Source organism: Balaenoptera acutorostrata, chromosome 20 (assembly GCF_949987535.1).
Source record: "Balaenoptera acutorostrata chromosome 20, mBalAcu1.1, whole genome shotgun sequence".
Taxonomy (NCBI): Eukaryota; Metazoa; Chordata; class Mammalia; order Artiodactyla; family Balaenopteridae; genus Balaenoptera; species Balaenoptera acutorostrata.
The window spans coordinates 62,840,964-62,864,420 of NC_080083.1; the positions used below are offsets into that span (position 1 = coordinate 62,840,964).

Below are 23,457 nucleotides of genomic sequence, written 5' to 3' on the forward strand. Positions count from 1 at the left end.
TTAAGCAAGCAAGTTAAAAAAAGAAGCCCAGGAAATTGTCCTTTGTAATTCTGCCAGTTTCAATTTTGATTCTTTATGCAACTAGTATCAGGATAATAATATTTGGTTGAAACGAAAGAGAAGAAAAGTTCCAAGAAGCTGTTCTGCACACATTTTGGTTGTTTGATTGGCTGATGTCAGGCTAGCTACTGTTATTTTGCAATTGCTTTGACAGAGGCAAAAAAGAAAATAATAATTTCAACATTTAAAAAACCCTCAGTAAGTATATTAAATATAATCAGACCCTAAAAATTTTACATGACGATACTCCTATACTTCTAATTATTTTTGACTACCTCTATTAGTGTCACAAATGGAAAGGTCAGATTTAGATAAAAGTTAAATCAAATTAAATATAGATGAATAGTATTTATGAAGTGCCCATGATTTGTTCTTCAGCTTTACTGAAACAATTGGCATTTTTGCTTAGCTACACCCTAGGATCTCGTGGAAAGAACCCAACATTTCATGGTTGCAAAGATTATGAAATATTCAGCTTTACCCATGGGTATTTCCTGACATTTCTTTGGTGAACTGGAGGCTAATAGAAGATATCAGGAATTAGTGTAAGAAATAGTCTAGAAAGCTATTGTCACTACAAAGATGAAAGCAACTTTGATGATCAAAAAGAAGTCAATAAAATAAGACTGAAGTGGTTCCTGAATCCTTCCCTATTGTTCATTTGGGATTTCTTAATTTCCCTACTCTCAATATATTATGGAATTTTCTGTGTGAAGTTCTGCCATGAATTAGAGTGATGTCAACAAAGTTTTACCTTAAGTCATATTTTATCACAAACTGGAGAAGGCCCAGTCCTCCAGGGAGACCTGTTTCCTGCTTTTAAGAAGCTTGTCTTCTTTTAGTTCCAGGCATCCCAGCCAGCTGGGGGGTTGCAGGGAGGCTCAGCTGACCTCAGTGACAATTGAGCCTGTGCCGGTCCCACCTGAAGGCCACACAGCCACCCAAGGAGGTATTTTCACCTGTGGCCAAATCGGCTTTGCTCTTTGCTGCTCTCTGCCCACAGAGAGTTAATGGCGTTGCCCGCCGTACCAGGTGTCTGGGGTGGTATTTTTTTCCCTGCCATCCTTAATAAACTCACTTTCCCTATCACTGCTAGGCAGCTTTTTAAACTAGAAATGCTGTAACTTAAAAACTGTCATGAAAGGAGCAAAGATTTGGAATTCAGCTAAACCAGGGTGTGAATCCACCTGTACTGTTTACCAGCTGTGTGATCTTGGACGTGTCACTTAACCTCTCTGGGTTTTAGTGTGCCAACTGGGAAATGGGAGGGTAATACTGGCCTTACATGGTTATTATCAGGATAAATGAACTAACATGTGTAACGTTTCTTGTACAGTGTCTCTCATCTTGTGGGCCTTCAATAAATATAGTTATTATTAGTTTTTCATCCTAGAATTTCCTATTTTGTGATCCTATCATGGACTGTCTGACATAGACCCTATACAAGACATATCGTATATAGACGTGATATATACATACATGACACAAACATGACATGTATATGATGCAGGGCATACATTAGACAATAGGAAGGAATTATAGGAGGTCAACTCCATTCAGTAAGTATTATTACTTGGCATCTATTAGATGCTTACACCTGCCATTTTGTGCAATCCCTACCTTGGGGTCTTGTTTGTAAACAACTCCAGAGATGACAAAATTTCCTCTATTCGCCTTACTTCAGGGCTTACTCTTCTGACAAGGTCAAAATGACGTAACCCAATATTCCTGTACTGAATTGACTACGAGACAACCAAAGTATAAGCGTCTGCCAACACCTACGGCGGGTTCTGTCCATAAAGATTTGTGGCACTTAGAAGAATTTTAGCAATGCTGTATGCAATAGCTGAGGACAGTGCGTTTACAAAAGGTTTCATTAAGACTCATGAAGTTTATTAATACACTGTTGACTTTTCAGTTTAAATTTAGTTACATTTACTTTAAATGTAAAAGAATTGGATGAAAATGATCCTGTGGTTTGAAAATAAAATAGGTCATTAGCTATTGTCAAAGCCAGATTATTCTGGTTATACTAGATTTGTTTCATTAACACACTGGAAAGAAGGAGGAGAAAATTAAAATTCAAAAGAAAACATGATCTATGTCTCTAAGTGCAACGATGTCCCTGTGTTCTGATATGACGACGCAGCAGACATCATTGGCTGCATCCCCAACACATTTCCCCTCTCCCTTGTCCGGGCTGTCCTTCCTCTTATGACCCCATCGCCGGCAGGCAGACCCTAAGTGGTCCAGCCTAGTTTGGCACCCTCCGTCCTCTCGCCAGGGATTGGACGTGTGACCTGCTCTGGCCAATGAGATGAGAAGGGAGCTGCGTATGGGGGTGGTTCTGGGAAAGGTCTCCTGACTTTTCGGAAGGGCACCCCGGAAACCTAAGTCCCTTTTTGCCTTTGGATACTGCTAGATCTGCGCGGGATTCCTGGAGCTGCTGTGAGCCCCGCGGAGCTGGCTTTGGGATGCACCCTACACAGGACGTAGAGCCGGGGGAGCGAGAGAGAGGCGGAGCCAGCGACGCAGGGCTCCCTGCCCAGAGCCCGCCCTACCTACAGGCTTCGGGCGCCAGAGGTGAACAGGTCGCGAGGCAACAGATCCCTTTGTTGCTTACGCGCAGCAGGGGCCCGAGGACTCTGTTACTCGCGGCCAAAGCACCCGGTGGGAACGGGACACACGTGAGCTCCTGGACCTGGGGGGAGTGAACGAGCAAAGCAGCCGAGCGGGCAGTACCTGCTCCTGTGATTCCAGTTCCTTGTGCTGCAGTTTTTTCTCCAAACATCGTGCTTGATTCGAGCGCTTTTCTAGCTCGTCTTGTAAAGCCTGAAACGGTATAAGATAAATACAAAAACATTAAAAATTAGCAGCCTTGGAAAAAAGTTTTACCACCTGAACTGGTATCAAAAAGGCCTCAGATCTCTGGTCTATTACTGCTGCTCCAAAACCAGCCTTTCAGTATCAGGCCCAGATATTTTCTACTTTAGGAATAACTAGTATCAAAAACTCCAAACTCACAAACCAGACACATTAGCAGGTGTCAATTCATCTTATAAAAACATCTCCTATTCCCCGCATAGACACACAAGCACGCAATAAAGTGCAGAACTATTGCTAATTAAAGTAGCTCTATCAGGACACCTGCGAGGTACACCTACACTCTGAAAAGTGTCCTCATAGCTAGGAATCGTAACACTGGACCGACATGACATTTTTCAAAATCATACTCTGGTAATTTGAGTATGTTATGGTAACCTTAAAGGCATTTTTTATTAAGCCATTGAGGATGGCAAGGAATTTGAGGAAACTGTAAGAAACAGACAGAGATGAACACTTTCAGTTGCCAAGTAGCTGTTGGAAATCAAATTCAGGTTCATCTGGGGGAAGCCGGGAACGGAAAGATCGGTAAATATCATTGTATCAATTACTATTTTAAGTAAAGAGGTGAACTAGAAAAGAAACAGGATCCATTCAAACAATCCGATGTAATTATAGATATAGCACATGGGAAGTGACGGCGAACAGAGCACACTCTCAGAGCGTGACCGCAAAGATGCTAAATGAACTCTCAAAATAAAAATTCATTCAATCAAGACTCCTGAGTTCCTGCTCTAGGTTGAGGACTGTGATAGTTATTCCAAATAAAGCAGTGAAAGAAAACAGACAAAACAAACTCCCTGCTCTCACGGGGCTTCTGCTGTACTGGGGCAGACAGTAAGCAAACAGTGAGTATAATATACGTCAGTGGTAAGTGCGGAGGGAAAATAATGCAGGGAAGGTGGCTATTCTGGAGCGTGGTGAGGAGGGGTGCTGCAAGTTTAAACAGATGGCCCAAGACAACCTAACTGAGCCAAAACCTGAAGGAGAAGAGCGAGCAGGTCACAGAGACACGTGCAGGAAGAACCTTCCAGGCAGGGACCCCTGCACGTAACGGGGGCCAAGTCACGTCAGGTCCCATGAAGCCTCAGAGGGCAGTTGAGGAGTTCAGCCTTTATTCGAGGTAGATGGGGGCCCCTGGAGGGCTGTGGGCAGCGTTGCTTTGGTTGCCGTGAAGAACAGATTGAAGAGGGACACGGGCGGAGGCAGAGAGGCAGGGTCGAGGCCATGAAAACACACTGGGAAAGGGCGGTGGAGAACTGGACCAGCCGGGGGTGAGGCAGTGGCAGATTCCCAGTCTACCTGAAGATAGAGATCGCAGCCCCGGGGAAAGGATGCAGAGCATGGAAGGTAAAAAAAGAGAAGACGACTCCGGGATTTTGGCTTGAGCAGGTAGAAGACTGCGGTTGGGGAGGTTCGGGAGGGACAGGTGTGGGGGGAGAAGGTCTGGAGCTCAGCCTGGGGTATGTCAAGCGTGGGATGCTGTTCCACATCCAGGCTGAGATGCTGGGTAGCAGCTGGGGAGAGTCTGGAGTTCAGGCACGATGTCTCAGTTTGTATCCACTAAAAATTCCTTCAGTGCGATTCCAGTCTTTTCTCCACGTAGATAGAGACCGTGGTCCTTAACCTTCTTCTGGTGTTCTAGCTCCACGGGAGCATCTGGCAAATGCTGTGTGGTCACTCCCCACGTGGAAAACAGCGCTTATTATTTTCCCTGTGATTTCAGGGAGTCCAGTTGCCTGAAGCCTGTCCACGGATGGACCCAGGCTAAGAACCTCTATTTAAAAGAGTATAATGGTTTGAGAATGAGGGCAAAGGCTTTAGGGGCTTTTTGATATTATACCTGATTATAAAGTCCATAATTCAACCAAATCTGACAATGAGCTTAAAACTCTATTTTTGTTTAAAATTCTGTTATTGTGGTCCGTTTCCAAAAGGATGAATGCAGTTGTTCCTATGCTTTTTGACCAAGTAGCACTTATTTTTCCTTTTGATAATCTTGTACCAATAAGTAGGATCCTGTCAGCTGCTCTTACAGCATAATCTGGGAGAGGAATGAATACAGTGCTGGGAAGGATGTTTGGACGTGTTTTTCTGTTCCCACTCTTTTCTGCTCTCCATCCTCATACTGCGGTCAGAGTGATCTTAAACCGAAATAGCACGTCATTCCCCCGCTGGGATGCTTAGACACCACCGCAGCGCCCCTGAGACGCAGCTCAGACTCCCCAGCAAGCGTGGGATTCAGGGACCTTCGTCTGCCGGCTCCGGCCACGCTGATGTCGTTGCTACGATCAGTGACAACAGGGGCTACCGTCAACTGGGTGGCCTTTATTTTTAACCCTCTCTGCAATCCTGCGCAGCAGGTAGTCTTTCATCCCCATTAGGAAGGACAGAATTGAGGCTCAAGGAGGTTAATGAGCTTTCTCGGGTCCGTGTGGCCAGAAAGAAGGCACCGGGCTGGAATTTCAACACACTGACCAAGTTCAGTACGTGTGTGCTCCTCCACGCTGCCTTTCTCCCCCTGCACCTGTCTTCTTTGCCTCGAAGCTGTCCCATCCGCTCTGCTCGCGGTGTAACCTCGCTGGCCTATCCTGAGAGCAAAGCATGGACGCCTCTGGGCTTTCATCCACCCAGGGTGTGACGGACTCGGTCTCTGTGTCCGCGTGAGGCTAGCGCACCTGAAGCGTGGGGCTCTCACCTCCTCACATCTGCCTGGCTGGTGCCTGGCGCGCGCTGGACGCTGAGTCCGTGTCTGGGTAGGAGCCAGCACGCACCTGAACTACTTCCCCGAGGAAATTTACTTCCGTCATCACCTGAACTACTTCCCCGAGGAAATTTACTTCCGTCATCACCTGAACTACTTCCGTCATCAGGGCTTCCAACAGTCCTTAAAGTGGCACGTTAAACTAAAGGGTATTAAGTTTCTCAAGATACAGAGAACACAAATATACCTTCCAAAGGTCTCTATCTGTACACGCACGTTACATACGTATATACCTACGATACTACTATTTGCAATATAATATTGTCTGGTTTCTGCCACAATAGAAAACAACACTCTCCTGTTTCTTTGTTTGTTTTAGTTTTTAGTTTTACTTCACAGAAAAGAATACAGGGGACATGAATCTCCTTTTTCTTTTAAACAGAAATGTGCCCTCCCTCCGCCTGGCCTGCATCCTTCCCTTCACCAGCAGAGCCCTGGGAGCGGCCGCACTTGGGGGTCCCCACCCTCCCCCAGCCTCTCAGCCCCCATCACCTGCCCCCCAGGGATGACAAGGGGGTGGGACCAGGAGCTGCCAGAGAAGTGGAGGCAGAGTCTTCCTTGACAAGCTGAGGTTAAGGTGCTGGTGGGGTCTCCGAGGGGACCCGTCACGCTGGGAGGGGGGTCTCGACAGTGGAGAGGGGCTTGGGCCGAGGTGTGGATGGGGACGCTTCCTTGGGGAAGGCAGTAAGAGGAGGAGAGAAAAGAAGAGGTCAAAAACCTGACCCTTGACCCTGGCAGGACGCCCACACTGAGAGCAGGCGGAGGGCGGGGAGGCGAGAGGCCTGGTGAGAACGCACAGGTGCAGGAGGGTAGCTGAGGAGGGGTCAGTACCGTGAGGGTCCGGCCAGGGTCCCTACGAGAACAGGGAGTAGGGTTAGGCCTGATGCTTTCTCCACCCTTCACACGGTGAAGTGCTATTAATAGTCCTATTAATCCACCACACTTCATCAATACGATCGAAACAGAAGTGGAATTACATTTGCTTTTCAAAAAGGTACCACTTTTCAAGTTTGCTCATAGTTTAAAGATGTAAACCAGAGAAAGCAGTGAGTCTAGAAATTAGTTTTATTATCTACTAAAAATCAGTTGGAACTAATATATATTGTATGTCAATTATACTTCAATAAAAGAAAGAATACATCTTTAAAAAGAAAAAAAAAAATAGGTGACTAATGAGAACCTGCTGTATGGCCCAGGGAACTCTACTCGGTGCTCTGTGGTGACCTGAATGCGAGGGAAACCTAAATAAGAGAGGATGTATGTATACGTATAACTGATTCACTGTGCTGTACACCAGAAACTAACACAACGTTGTAAAGGAACTATATACTCCAATAAAAACAAGCAAAAAAACTAAAAAAAAAAAAAAAATCAGTTTAAAAAAATGGAGAGTAACCAAGTAATATCCCACTTTCCAAAAGTTAAAATGTATCAGACTAAAGGAAAAGGACAGCTGTTCCTGGTCTCATATTCTAAAAAGTTATTAGGTCATAAGATGTTCATCCTCAGTTCGCCAGAGGCCTGTGTGAACACGACCACAACTACTGAGAGAGCACAAGAAGGACCTTTCTTTTCAGTTGTGGCTTCTTTATTCAAAAACCTTCCAATGTGACATTTGACACACCCACAAAACACAACTTTTACTTTATTCCTGAGAAAAGCCCAAGATCATTAAAGAATGGAATGTCCAACACTGGGTCAAAAATCTAAAACAAAATCCAACTTGAACGGCTACGCTGTTTATTCTGCAAAAGTAGGCCCCGCCTCAGCTCTGCCGTGTGAACTTGCATCACTGCTGAAAGACAGTCCTTTTCTCCCAGTGAAACCTGCCTTTAACTGCCATGCAAGTGGGCTTGCTGGGGGTGGCCAGCCTCGGCTGGCTCTCAGAGCACGTCGTGGGGACTGTGAACAAAGAATGACATTTTCCAGAAGAAAAGCGTACACGACATAAGCAGCTCTGCAAGAACAGCGAGGGCAGGCCACACGCTTTAAAAGGGAGCCGGGTATAGGATATTTGATTTGTTTATTTAAAATAGGAAAGTAGTGAGAGCACATTAAAGTGTAAAAGATTTGACAGTTTCATGGACTCTCCAGGGTGAGGAGAAGCCAGGGTAGCTAATGTGCCCCAAGGGGCACCTGTGAGGGTCCCAGAGCTCTGCTGTTCGTCGGAGAAAGAGTATTATAGTCAACGCTCTTTCCATAAAACTTATAAACATGGTTGGAGGCCAGCTGCTCAACTTGTAAAGCCACGCATTAGGGACTTCTGTGGTCTTACTAAAAACCAAAGTATCAGGGCTTCCCTGGTGGCGCAGTGGTTAAGAATCCACCTGCCAATGCAGGGGACACGGGTTAGAGCCCTGGTCCGGGAAGATCCCACATGACGCGGAGCAACTAAGCCCGTGCGCCACAACTACCGAGCCTGCGCTCTAGAGCCCGCGAGCCACAACTACTGAGCCCACGTGCCACACCTACTGAAGCCCGCACGCCTAGAGCCCGTGCTCCGCAACAAGAGAAGCCACCGCAATGAGAAGCCCGCGCACCGCAACGAAGAGTAGCCCCCACTCGCCGCAACTAGAGAAAGCCCACATGCACCAACAAAGACCCAACGCTGCCAAAAAAAAAAAACAAACACCAAAGTATCTCTCATAGGTCTGAGCCAATTAAACAAACAGGAAATGATGGCAGATACATGCCTTTTAATAATGAACACATGAAATGCAAGTTCGTTTGAATTATAAGTGGTTAAAAAGTTATTTAATAAAGGAAAACTTCATTGGAAAGGAGAAATACTGGGCTGTAATGATACAAAAGATAGAGTCAGAGTGTCCCTAGTGTACAAGGCATGACAGAGGCTTTCAGACTTAGGATTTAGCACAAGTTTTTCTAGAGATTTCTGACCTTGTCTTTGGCCAAACTCTCAGCCAGGTCCTCCCCTCATCTGAGGGTGGGACTGGGGGGCGGGTGTCCATGTGGCCAGCCGAGCACGCAAACTTGTCTCATAACCCGGGACACCTGCACCGCAGGGTCTCACCAGACAGCATGATCTCAAACTCCCCACTTTCCCATCTTTACCAAAAACCTCAGCTGTGAGAAATGTGGAAAAATCCACTTGCAGATCGAAACGGAATCAGTAGTACAGAAGTCACCTTTCTCCTGAATCACACATTCTACAGAACTGTGCCCTCCACTTTTTAGGAGTTTTCAAACCGGTTCTCACTGACTTGAGATTTGGTGTGTCTTCTGTGCATCCTGCCTCATTCTGTGTTGCCAGGTCGTGGCTCATGCTTGTGTCTGGCTTTGTCACAAGTCACCACGAGGTCGGCGGTACATCTTCTGGGCCAGCCGTACGTCGAGGGCTGAAGCGTAAACGGCTCCTTCCCTGAGTTCTGGCCCATAGAACATGTTCTCCCGGAAGTGGGACCTTGAATGGTACAGTGTTCTTTTATTTAAAGGGACTGGATTAAAGCAGATGTAAGCAAAAAAGACTGCGGATGAAGTTTTGCCCTATATAAACATAAAACTGGGGTTCTCAAAGTCATTGATTTCGCGTTAAGTCTGCGGTCAGGAACCAAGGCAGCCGACGAGCCTCCGCGTGGTGAGACACAGAAGGGGCCTCACCAGCAGCAACTCCGCGTAGCCAAGGAGATGAGCAGGGAAGACAAGCAGGGCGTCTGTAGGAAAGATACTGCCAAGAAGAAGTCAGTCCCGCAAACTGCTAAAAGCTGGTGAAGCTGGGTGGTGGGTAGGTGGGGATTCTGCATATTATTCTCCCTACTTTTGCGTAGGTTTGAAAGTTTCCATAATAAAGAAAAAAAGAATTTTTAAAGCTTTTTCTACTTAAAAAACATGAAGTCACCATATCCTTCCTTTCATGAGGTTTGAATTTACTGTTTTACTTCAGAAAAAAACAGATGATTCATTCGTCCTTCAGTGAATAGGCGGGATGTGTAAGGATTTCCCCATGTATATTTTGGAAGCAGGGAGTGGGGTGTTCATATTTTGACCTAAGGAGAAGATAACAGGAAAGGGAAGGCTTACTTATATTTTTATTGAGATACAATTTACTTATGGTAAAACTCTAGAATTTCTTAAAAAAATGGTCATGGTCTGTTTTCCATTTAAAACATGTAATATGATTTAAAAGTCTGTGTCATAAAACATAACAAAACAGAAACAGACTCAGAGATACAGAGAACAAACAGGTGGTTGCTAGAGGGGAGGGGGGTGTGGGGATGAGTGAAATAGGTGAGGAAAATTAAGAAGTACAAACTTCCAGTTACAAAATAAATGATTCACAGAGATGAAATGTACAGCATGGGGAATATAGTCAATAATATTGTAATAACCTTGTATGGTGACAGATGGTAACTAGACTTATTGTGGTGACCATTTTGTAATATATAGAAATATCAGATTACTATGTTGTGCCCCTGAAACTAACATAGTGTTGTAGGTCATTATGCTTCAATTAAAAAAGGATGTTTCCCTAAAAAAAAAAAAAAAAAAAAAAAAGTCTGTGTCATAAAATATCTGTTCAGATAATAAAATCTTGCTATAAACCGTCTTCCACTGATTGGTTTATCCATCACACAGAAATGACACCTAACCTGTGACTACAGTGAAGAGACACAAATTATAAAAGGGAAGTAAGGAGAACTCTCATTTAAACCTTAACTGCCTTTTTAACGATGCCCAAGATTACAAACGGTGCTGACAATATTTCTGGTCAGTAGGTTTTCTTTGACAGGTAAATTGACACAGAAACAGCAAATGTTTTTCTTTCTACTACTGCTAACCGAAAGTTAAGGGAAAATTAAATAAAACAATAAAATCTCATTACTTTTGTGTCAGCTCTATGGACTTACTTTTTTAAAAAAAATCACATCTTAAACAATTGGGATCCAGCGAAAAGCCCAAGCCCTGTGCCCCGGTTGAGGAGATACAAATCTGGGGTTAGGGGAGATGACACAAGAGCAGAGAGTGACGTTTTGACTGGGTTGTCTCACTGGCTATTTACACAGGCCCCTATGGCTCCTTTTTTATTTTATTTTATTTTATTTTTAAGTAGGCTAAACCTACTAACAAAAGCAGCAAGTCTTCCTCAGCTGAAATGCCAGTCAAGATTTCTTTTAAAGTGATTTCTTCAGACCTACCCAGAATGAATAACAAACCGTAAAAAAGTTTTATTAGTGATTCTATAGAACCGAGAACAGGTTTGTACTCTAGATGTAAAGTTACTGAACTAGAACCACAGTTACTGCCGAGGCCACTAACATATTCAAAACACAATAGTATAATTTTTTTCCTTTAAGGCTTCCATTCAGGCTTTTAATTTTTTCACACTCCATGCAAGTACCTTTTTTTCTTTTTTTAACCCTCATAAGTCAGCCTCTTGTGGTACTGGTATGAAGAAAAGGGGTTTTAATACATATGATACCCTTCACATGAGGCAAAATTCCTTTCCGGTGAAAACTTTTTAGTTGTTGCAACAAACCGCATGAATGAGAAATTGCACTTTGATATGAGCTATTGTTCTAGTATTTATTAGGCTACTGATTCAACAGAAAAGGCAAAAGTATTGCAGCCAATATAAAAAACAAGAGTAGCACTTTCACCAAAGAACACGAAAGTTTTCACTTTCCCTCTCTTTTCTTCTCTCTCTCACCTATTTTCAGGCCTTTAAAATTTCTTAAAAACCTTCCTTTAAAAGCCTTAAAACTGTACTTTTAAGAAAGTTAAGTGTTTCTCAGTCTTCACAGAGGTTCCAGGAAAAGAAATCATGTTATTCCAAAACTTGGATGATCTAAGGAAGCTGGAAGCTCCTAACACACCTCGTTAATGATCCCCAGTCACACAGAGACCGTCCTGACATCACCCACGTCTCCTCTGGGAGTGGCCAGTACATCTGTACTCAGGAAATTCAAAGCACATTTGCCCTACTGCGTCCCTCCAGACAGCTTCACTTGCGAACACATTCTTATCTCGGGTGGTAGGAATCTAGGATCAAGTTCAAGAAGCCCGGCTACGATGTTTCAGGATCTCAGAGGAATTTCCTCATTCAGCCTGTGTGATAACCGCTTGCACTGCAGTCGGTCTCTGCAGAAGAGACCACCCCTCCTCTGCAGGAGCCCAGGGAATGGGGAGCACCCCTAAGTCATTTGTTTAAATTCTTACTTACTTACATGGCTACTCGTTCACACGTGCAATCCCTTGAGCCTGCACCATCATTCCAACCCCTGCCAACAAACGTGAATTTCTACCCTGTTAAACCTGAAGTCATATTTCTCACTAAGTCAGTATGTCCCCTATATGATAACATATTTATGAATTGTGAATTCATCTGACTTTCCCCCTGCATCTTAGACTATGAGCTTCACAAGGGTAACACTCCTGCCCATATTTTTAAAGTAATCTCTGAAATGCTTAGTAAAGTGTTGGCACTATGGTAATAGTAGTTACTGGTGACATGAACCAGTTATATAAAGAACAAGCTGCTTCACTTGGGGTGTTCCTGATAAAATTTCTCCAGATTTCATTTCCCCCCTCAAATTACATAACTACCTTTCCTTACTGTGTCCCTAGATAAAAAGGTCTGAGGTTTACCCAGTCTGCTCCCTCAACTGTCCAAAGGGGTGTCCCTTCTTGTTTCCTCAAGAGAGTACATCCATCAGTGCCCTCATTTCTCTTTTCTAATTCTAAGGGGTTGGTCACAACTAGCGGACATTTAGTCCTGTCCAAAATGGCCATCGAGACATTGGTCCAGGCCAAAAGGTCCTTGGTGTTTGCTCCTATCAAAACGACCACTGGATTCAAACAGCCCATTACATTTCTTTATACTTTGGTTTATAGAATAAATGTATTAAAGATACTATCCTGTTTTATTGGTCCAATAGTTGTGCTGTGGCTGTAACTGCCAACGATAACCCCTCCTGCCTTGGTGGCCGGGCACAGGGGTAGGTAGATGGGCTGGGGTCCAACTCTTACAGAATTGCGGGGTTTGTATTAAGTATGTGCACCAAGAGGAGCCCTAAAGTTAGAGAAACGCGCAGAGGACGGCAAGTCGGGGCTGGGATCTCGTGGCGCGTGGTGTGTTGATACGTCACCGGGCATCTGGTCGTCCAGTAAAGGTGGAGTTTGAAGGGAGGGGCCTGGCCCAGCCTCCATGTAACACGGGCAGGGACAGAGCACTGGCTCTGGGGGAGCGAGGACAGGCGTGCTCTCCTGATACACGGCGGTCGCGTGTGACAGCCACCGTGAGGGGACACCAGGCATCTAATTAACCCGCCCACCGCTGCCCCATTGCCAGGGGTTAATGGGAGATGTTCTCTTGAATCAGTGTCCTGTAGATGTACCATCCTGGTGGGCCACAAGAAGCATCTGCTGCTCTTTGGAGGGGTTTCAGGGGGTGTGACCCCCATACGTACCTGCCAGTCAGCATGGGCCACCGTGCCCTCAGCTGATGGCCACCTACTGGCTGCCCCAGCCCAGCCAAACGGGGTGTGGAATCCCTCAGACATTAGTAAGGTTCCCCTACCAGTAAACCAGTGATCACGGGTCAGATGGCTACAAAAGAAAAAAGACAGCCCTTCTTCTGTTGCTTGGCAATATAACACCTTTATTTGAAAGTTCTCAGTGGAATATGGCAGCAATAGTATACTCACAAAGAGAAAAGCCAGTGCTACATGATGCTGGTTTTTGTTACCATTTCCACTCTTTTAACAGGAAGAAGAGTAAAAGGCACTGACACCACGAAGAGAGGGGCTCTGCAGTGCCTGAAGGACGACTAGTCGGGATCTGGATAACATGACAATCATTCCAGACGGGACCAGAAAGCATCCACACAAGGTCGATGCTGAAGGGGAGATAAGGAAACCCGACAGGTTAAAACGACAGGCAGAGAAGAATCAAACGCAAAGCCATGGAAGAACTCTCTCCGTGATATTCGTGATGAAGGAGTCCTGATAATGCTGCCAGAAAGAACTCATTGAAGAGGCAAGTGAACCCAATTTCATTGCATGGAATTGAAATTCCAGATGAGTATAAAGTGACCAGACGCAGAAGACCATTTCCTGGGCACGATTCAGTATTTGCACAGCTTGTGACACTATTCGCTATTTAGGTGCCAGGCACACTATTCAGTGACAGCACCTTCAAGCGGCACCGACACAGGTCACGCAGGTACGGACTGTGCGAGCTGCTGAGTGAAGCTACACTGTGCCTCTGATGGACCCTTTAACCGTGAATAGGCAAAAGGACACTTACGAATACATACATGAGAACACACTTGCACTTGCACAGGGAAGAAGTCTCAGCATTAACCCTTCATTGTGCAGACGGGTTTCAAGATTGCAACTATGACTGCAATTCAACTACTCAACCCAACGCAGTTGTAAGAGGATGCCTGTTTCACTTTTCACAATCACTGTGGCGAAAAATACCTTCTTTGGGTCTAACGTGGGGGTGTATGACAACGGAAAGTAACACCTGTACACCTGTAAGCGTGCATGCGTGCTGTTTAAACTTCCACTTGTGCCTTTGGAAGATGAAAATGACGCTTTGGAGTACGCTGTGGAGAAGGCAGAAGAAAAATCAGATGACCAAACAGATGGTGCTGAGGGCGTCTGCCCGTGGGAGGACTGTCAGGGGCAGAAGACCAGACGCCCCAAGAGTGCAGCAGAAACCTGGAGTGCTCACATGTCAGTGCCACACGGTGATCACAGGACAGACAGCCCAGCAGAAGCTGGAACAGCACATTTCAGAAGCTGCTCGCAGCGCATCCCCCTGCCACGTGGAGATTTACTGAAGCGCTAACAGACAAACGGCAAAGCCACGAACAAGCTGTCACCCAGGTTCCTGGTGGTCACGCTCAAGTACAGCTCCAACTTCACAACACTGACAAGATCAAATTCATACAACCGAAACTGTACACAGATATAACACATACAATGCCAATAGTCGGGTCCATATGTACTTGAGAGTAATTGCTCATCGGTTCAAGAGTAATCCTGCTGACTTCATGATGAGGAAGGACAAGAATAAATGTAGAATCCAAAATTCACCATGAATGACAATAAAAATAACGTCAATAAAATTTTAACTAGGTTAAATGTTTGTATTATTTAGTGAATCGTGGACCCAATGGCCGTTCTGGACAGGACCACATGCCCTGCAAGGCTCGGTCACACTGCTGACCCCTCCCTCTCTGCTGAACCTCTCTCAGCATCTTGTCTTTCCCCGCTGCGCGCTGGAAACTGGCCCCCTTGCGCGTGTTGTTCGGGAGGATGGACGTCAGCTCTGGGGAGACACTCTTCCCGGCCCCTTTAATCCTGACGCTCTTTTTTCCCCTGACGGCCACGTTTCTCAAGCATTTTACTCCGTGACCCATATTCTCCCCCATCAGCTACCATTTTCCTCACCTGGAGCCTGACTTTGGTCTCCACACCTTATTAAACTTGCTCTCTGCAAGGGCAGCAATGAAGCTTTCCTTGCCAACCCAATGGCCCTTCTCGCATCTCCATCTGCCTTGACCTTTCTGCTGCCCTGACCACTGTGAGAGCCTCTCCTTCCAGAGAGCTTCTCCTCTGACACCACGAAACCCTGGTGACCCTCCGCCCTCTTCCAGCTTTTTGCCCCTCCTCCTCCTCCTGTTCTTCCGTTTAAATTGTGGATCTTTCCCAAACCACGTTCTTATCGCTCCATTTCCCTCTCTAAACAGTCTTCTTTAGACAATCCATTTCATACATTAATAAAAGTATGTCTATAATCTGAATGTATACCAGGCCCTGTGTCAAACGTTACCCTGGAAAAGCACTGGCTCCTGTGTATATGACAAATTTATAAAGGAATAGGTACATCATGTAAACAGCACTGAAGAGAAGTCTTGGCAAGCATGGAGGAAGGCAGGACGTGGGAAGGAAGACCAGCAGGGAGGTGAGGTGTGCCTGGGGGGCGAGCAGGGAAGGGGTCTGCACAGATTCACTGCAGAGGACAAGGCGTGGCCACACGGAGGGCAGGCTGCTGGCGGCACGGGGGCCCGGCAGGCGGACGGTGGGCCTGGAACCAACTGGCAGAGGCAGCCTGGGCTCCCGTGACGGGCCTCGGGGGCCGAGGGGACTATGGATTCTATCCTGCAGTAGAGGGAACCGCCAAAGGGCCCACGGTGACCAGCTGGACAGATCAGGAAGAACATCCAGGTGACAGTGTGGCAAGTGGTGGCACTGAGGCCCTCTAGAAGTGCTCTCGGAGCCTCGGCCAGACACACGCGCGAATCCACGGGACCAGCCGGGGAAAGAGCGTCTCCGCTCTGCCTGCCAGCGTGGTAGAAAGCTGTGCTCGAAGCCTCACGACCGCCCGTGCCAAGGCTGGGCACGGGGACTTTGCCGAGGGTCAGGAACACAGAATGAGGCAGAGCGGCAAGTTTCAGGTCAGTGAGAGATGTTGCGGGGAAAATAAAAAGAAATTTAAAAAGCACAATTTTACAGACTGTCTAGCATAAAATGTGCAGGACCATCTGCCTTGGGAGGTCCCCCTGTCAGAGCCGGGAGACCATCAGGAGGCCACCTCGATGCCACGAGGGCCGTGGGGCCGGCTTGGATAAGAGCTGGGGAGAAGGGATGGGCCTGGGGTGGTGGGGGGGGGGCACGCGGGGGTGGGAGAAGAGCCAGAGACAGAACCTCGGGGCTTGGTAAGAGCGCGCCGGTGCGGGTACGAGAGCGGAGGGTTAAGGCAGGACCCCAGCATCGGCGGCGAGCAGCCGCCACCCACCAAGGCGGGGAGCACGGTGGAATTAAATATACGGACAAGGAGAGAGAAAAGTAAGTTCCCCGGAGACACACGTTCAGAAGCAACATGACGGCAGGGGCCTGAGCATGAGAACACGGGGCCGAGGAAGACACAGCTCGGGGGCGGGGCGACCGTGCGCGGACACGTGCCTGGTAACAGCGGGTCTAGTGGGGCCTTCCTGCCGCCGATCCCCAAGCCCGGCCGCGCTCCCATCACCTCACGAGTCCTCCCGCCACCTGCTTCTCACCCGCACGCACGGCTGTCAGCAGCGTCACGCCAAACCCCCCAAGCTCAAGACGCAGCTCCGGGCGCCCCAGCAGCTCGCCCGGCTGTCCTCTGGTCAGCGACGCAGCCGCCTCCCCGCGCCCCGGTTTGACGCACGCAGGCCGCGGTGGGTCCTCCCCTCGCGCCCGCCACCCACCGGGGCCCCGGCCCCGCCCCGCCCGGGGCCTTGGCGCTTCTCCCCGCCTCGCCTGCATCGCTCCGCTTCTCCCTGTACGCCCTGCTACCTCCCTTCAGAAGCCTCCAGTGACCTGAAATGACTCGGTTCGGTTGTGCTATGTTTAGACTTTAACGTGATCCATTAAAATGTAGGAAAAGCAGGAAGAAAAAGATCCTAAGTCACACATTCAACAGTAACAGTGATGCCAATGGTTTGCCTCTTAGAGTATGATGTCAAAAAAGGAATGATGGGTTGAATTACATGCCTGCCAAAAGATATGTTCAAGTCCTAACCCACAGAACCTCAAAACGTGACCTTATTTGGACACAGGCATGCTGCAGATGTAATTAGTTAAGATGAAGTCGTACTGGAACAGGTGGGCCCTTCATCCAATCTGACAGGTGTTCTTATAAGAAGAGGAGAAACACCCCGGAAGAGGTGGGCCACGTGACAATGGACGTAGAGACTGGAGAGTGAGCCACCTACAAGCTGAGGAACCCCAAAGATCGCGGAGGACCCCGGAAGGGAACAGAGGCAAGGCAGGATTCCTCCCCGGAGCCTTCGGAGGGGGCCTGGCCCTGCCTGAGTTCAGACTTCTAGCCTCCAGAACTGTGAGACAACAACTTTCTGTTTTAAGCCCCCCAGTTTTTGGTACTTTGTTATGGCAGCCCTAGGAAACTAATATACATGGCAAGAAAATTCCCTTGTTTTACATATTTTCTCTCTGAAACTCTACCCCGCCTCCACTCCTATCCTATTACCCAGTTCTAGACCTCATTTCATCCATGTAAGGACCAAGAGTATTCTCATTATGAGACAATCTGGAAAACTGCATTAGGAGAGTATTACTGCTATTATATGTACTCACTTGTTTTCCTCTAATTTTGTGTACACAGTCCTATCAGGTTAGGAAGGAGCCCATTCCAATATCACGTTGGCACATTCCTACACGTGATGGAGAAAATTCCTAAGACGTGAAGGTAGAGATTGTTAGGTGAGCCTTTCCGGCACGCCCATTCAGAGAGGGGATGGAAATTATATATATGCCAGGTAAAGTGTTTTTCTTCTCTTTTTCTTTTTCACCCTTAGGATGCTGCAATATCTGGAGCCAATACTTATGAAGGAGGAAGTTTAAAACCTCCCGTTTAAACCACTTAGAATGAGAGGGTTTGCAAAGACCCTGCTTAATGTTCAGCTGACACACTGTCAGAAACGTTTATCGTGCAGCCTTCTGAAGTTTCTTCCACTTCCTTTTGGTTATTGAAGCTTGGACTGCAGTTTGTTATCAGCAACAAAGCATACACATGATAGCGTTTTTACAGTCATTCTTTCAGTTTGATTTCTGAACTACTAAGCAAAAGTCAATTCTCTGATCAGAAAAATGATTAGTGACCTAGTTTCATGCAGAATGCACAACACAGCTGATTTCTGAGGTCACTTTTATATGGATCTGGAGACAGTGTAAGGGGCTTAGAGATGTCACTTAAGTGTTTAGCATCTTCGGATATAAAAATGTACCACTTTACTTTAGGCTCTAATTCTTTCAGGGCAAATTAGGAAACAGCGACTTACATTATTGAGATTTCTCTGGAAGCTTAATTCCTAATATAAATATCTTGGCATTGACTATACCTCCAGCTCACATTTGTGCAAGAGGAAGCAAAACTCTTTCTAGATAATTCAACTGAATGATATTTTTAAAAATACATACAATGTGTTAGACATCATGTAGGAAGCAAAATGTGGAATAAGCCATGGTCTCACCTTTTAAGGCGCTTACACTATCTTGGAAGGTATGTGATAAGGACAAAAAGCAGGCGAGTTCTGTAAGTGTCTTAAGTGTCCAATTGAGAGAACAAAAGGAAAAGGAAAGGACACAGGAAGAAGTTCCACGACACCGCAAAGAAGCAAGCAGATCAATGCAGAAGGCGGGACATTCTACAGGCCAGCTGACTGGGCCTCTGCAGGAAGTCACCGGCGTGGAACAGAAAGCAAGGAGGGGTCTGCTTTAGACTGAAAAAGACACAGGATATGGAACAACCAAACATAATGTTCGGATTTTGTTTGGATCTTGATTAAGACAAATCAACTTAAAATGGCACTTTTGAGGAAAACTGGGGATATCTAATTATGAAGCAGGTATTAGATGATACTAAAAGATAATTGTTAATTTTCTTAGGTATGACACTGGCACCGTGGCTGAGTGACATAGTGTCCACACTTTCCGAGAGGCATTCTGAAATATGTGGGATAAAATGACGGGATGTCTGGAATTTGCTTTAAAATATTTTCACCAAGAAAAAAAGGAGAAGGTGTAAAACAAATATGGCCCAATCTTGATAATTGTTGAAGCTGCATGATGGATACATTGGAGTTCATACTACTAAACTCTCTACTTTGGGGTATGTTTGCAAACTTTTATAATAAAACTTTAAAAAAACCCACATACAATTAAATGACCTGGGGGAAAAGCACAAGGTGATGAGGAAAGTCTTCCGGTAGGAAGCGGCGTTTGGGAGAAACCTTGAATAACAGCAACAACTCTGACAGGCAGAGGTGGGGAAGGGGGAAGATTGTCTGCTAAAGAAACAGCATTTGCAAAAGGTAAATAAGAGGAAATAAACCCACCCATATATGGTCAATTAATCTATGATAAGCAGGCAAGAATACATGATGGAGGAAAATAGCCTCTCAATAAATGGTGCTGGGAAAACTGGAGAGCGACACGCACAGGAATGAAACCAGACCACTGTCTTACGCCACGTACAAAAATAAAGTCAAAATATATTAAAGACATTCTTGAACGTAAGACCTGAAACCGTAAACCTCCTAGAAAAAAACACAGGCAGTAAGCTCTTTGGTATTGGTCTTAGCAATATTTTTTTGGACCTGTCTCCTCAGGCAAGGGCAACAAAAGCAAAAATAAACAAATGGGACTACCTCAAACTAAAAAGCTTTTGCACAAGAAAGGAAACCATCAATAAAATGAAAAGGCAACCATCTACAGAATGAATGGGAGAAGATATTTGCAAGTCATATAACCAATAAGAGGTTAATATCCAAAGTATATAAAGAACTTATACAATTTAACATTAAAAAACTCAAACAACCCGATTAAAGAATGGACAGAAGACCTGAACAGACATTCCTCCAAAGAAGACATACAGGTGGCCAACACACATGAAAGGATGCTCAACATCACTGATCAATAGGGAAATGCAAGTCAAAACCACAATGAGATATCACCTCACATCTGTCAGAATGGCGATTACCAAAAAGACAAAAAATAACAAATGTTGGCGAGGATGTAGTGAAAAGGGAACCCCCATGTGCTGTTGATCGGAATATAAACTGGTGCAGCCATTATGGAAAAAAGTATAAAGATTCCTCAAAAAATTAAAACTAGAACTACCATACAATTCAGTAATTCCACTTCTGCATATGTATCTGAATGAAACGAAATAGTAACTCAAAAAGATATGCACCCCAATGTTCACTGAAACATTATTTACAGTAGCCAAGATATGGAAGCAATCTATGTGCCCATGGATAGATGAATGGATAAAGAAGAATGGAATACTACTCAGCATAAAAAAGAACGAAATAATGCCATTTGCAGCAACATGGATGGACCTAGAGATTATCATACTAAGTGAAGTAAGTCAGACAGAGAAAGACAAATACCATATGATATCACTTATATGTGAAATCTAAAAAAAATGATACAAATGAACTTATATACAAAACATAAATAGACCCACCCAGACATAGAAAACAAACTTATGTTTACCAAAGGGGAAAGTGGCGGGGGGTGGGGGGATAAATTAGGAGTTTGGGATTAGCAGATACACACTACTAAATTTAAAATAGATAAACAACAAGGACCTACGGTATAGCACAGGGAACTATATTCATTATCTTGTAATAGCCTATAAGGGAAAAGAATCTGCAAAAGAATATATATATGTATATATGTATAACTGAATCACTTTGCTATACACCTGAAACTAACACAACATTGTAAATCAACTATACTTCAATAAAAAAATTTTTTTAAAAAGAGAACATGAAGGATTAAAACTTTTTGTGAGGGCTTCCCTGGTGGCGCAGTGGTTGAGAATCTGCCTGCCAATGCCGGGGACGCGGGTTCGAGCCCTGGTCTGGGAAGATCCCACATGCCGCGGAGCGACTAGGCCCGTGAGCCACAACTACTGAGCCTGCGCATCTGGAGCCTGTGCTCTGCAACAAGAGAGGCTGCGATAGTGAGAGGCCCGCGCACCGCGATGAAGAGTGGCCCCCGCTTGCCACAACTAGAGAAAGCCCTCGCACAGAAACGAAGACCCAACACAGCCAAAAATAAATAAGTAAATTAATTAATTAAAAATGCAACTGCAGAAAAAAAAAAAAACTTTTTGTGAGTTACTGAATTAACAGTAACTGTTTCCAGGCGTGTAAGCGTTACCCCTCTAATCACTAGGAGTAGCACGTGATAAATACAAAGAAAAGCCCTTAATAATGTCTTAACACCTTTCGAACTAACTTGAGTAAAAGACAATAATGTGTGAGACTTCATGAACTATACAAAAACTAGCTTGAATCAAAAGACCCAGCACACTTAATGTAGGGATGCAGACAGTCAAAAAAATATTTTTAAGCAAAACCCAAAGCTGTTTCTTGGTAGAATGAAGCCAAAATATATTTGTTCAACCTTAACTTCATCAAAGGGTTGCTTTTACTAATGAATTATGCCTGTAACTAAAACCGTAAGGCTAGCACAGGTTTTTTGAAATGAATTGCCACAAACCAAACACCTACCTACAGCTTAAGATAAGCGTTGTTTCTCGTCAAAATTGGTAAAACTCATTTTAGTGCATTGCAAGATGTGGCCTAGGAAATCTGACTTTTTAAATAAATTTTTAAAAATTCTATTTCCTCACTGATTCACTGCTAGCATGGCTTGTTGGCCCAACTTCAGAATAGCTAAGGCCTCTCAATCTCCCACTAGTAGATCCATCTCTGTTCTAGGACCTAACATCAATTTTAAAAATTTATGTTTTACTTCTTTTTATGTTTTTATGTTTTACTTCTGATTGTAAAATAATACATGCAAGTTGAAGAAAAACGGAAAAGCATAAAGAGGAAAATAAAATTTCCATACTCCCTGCACCCAGATACACCTCTCTGAGCCCAGCGTCTTTTTCCCGTCTCCTCCCCACGCGCACGAGAGCAGCACGGCTCACAGAGTGAGCTCATAAAGCCTCCATCCCCCTGTCTCCCACTGTTCCTTTAATCTCGCTTCATGCACGCAGCTCTTCCACCCCTCGGTGAGAACTCAGAAAGGGGCCTTGAGTTTCCAGGTCCCTCTAGTCCTACGGCCACTTTAAGCTGCACACGTGCTCTTGATCCACTTGGATCATTCTCAACACATTCAGTTTGTTCCTAATTCAATTTAATCTAAGGCAAGACACATTCAAGGGACTCCAGAACACCAGCCCATGATTTGTTATCAAGGCACTTCGACTTCCTGTTTATCTTTGAACAGGGACCTGAGTCAGCGGGGTGGTCCTGGGGGGGCCCCCGCACCCCAGCATCCCTGATGATGGCTGAGACGGGAGAGGATGTGGGGTGTCTCCTGGCCTCCCCACGCTAGTTCTTCTAGGTTATGCTCCTCTGGGAACACCCCTCCACGTTTGCCTTCCCCTTGGCCCCTCGCGTGCTGCTCTCAGCCAGCTGGATGCGGGGGTCGTCTTGCCTCCCCACCCCCCATTCTGCAGAGAGCGGCATGTGGGACAGAAGTCTCACTTTCACCCTGTGCTCGTGCAACGGATGTGTATCAAAAGCCCACTGTCCTCAACAGAACAATTCCCGAGATGCTGCAAGTGAGGGAAACTGGGGTGAGGGATGAATGGTTCTTGCCCTCATGGGGTAATTTTGATGTTTTTTCCTATAACTCGCGGATAAGACACACAGAAGATGAATAATAGGACAAAAAATAAACACCTCTTTATCCACTTCTTCTGCGTCTCCGAGGAGACTATTCTGTATTTATATGTCAGGTGGAAAGTAGTCTGCAGAAAACGATGTCTAACATTGCTTATAGCCCACGCAGGAATAGTTGCAAAGACTTTGGAAAATGGCGTATTAAAACGCTTGCGGCACTGACACGAAGCAGGGCAGGGTTACACGCAGCCCCACCCTCCATGTGTAGTGACCGCCCTCTTGCATCTGACCAGCAAAGCCCAGACCAACATATAATTTCTGCTGCGCCATGGGGCTTCAGAAGGGTTTCGAGCAACAAAAAAAGCCTTCTGCTTTCTCCCCAGCAAATGTAAATAGTGACCAAAATAGTACTAGAAAGTAAGCTGGGCTAGAGCTGTCTGGGCCCTGCTCTACTTTTCACTTTTGATGAGAAGATGTGAGTCTGTCCTCTGTGTAGGCGGGCGCACGGGTGACACTCAGAAGCAAGGACTAGATGGGACTCAGGGCTGTGCACCATGGAACTGTAACGAAACTTCGTTTATGCCAA

At 45.6% G+C, this 23,457-nt stretch overlaps 1 protein-coding gene across 13 annotated transcripts in view; it reads right to left on the reverse strand.

The window, feature by feature from the left end:
• CEP112 (centrosomal protein 112) overlaps positions 1–23,457 on the reverse strand; it is a 417,120-nt gene that overhangs the window by 39,484 nt on the left and 354,179 nt on the right. For all 13 annotated transcript variants that reach the window (XM_057536338.1, XM_057536336.1, XM_057536335.1 and 10 more), the window contains one exon: positions 2,803–2,892. In XM_057536338.1, the coding sequence (XP_057392321.1) occupies positions 2,803–2,892 (90 nt within the window). The remainder of the gene's footprint in view (positions 1–2,802; positions 2,893–23,457) is intronic.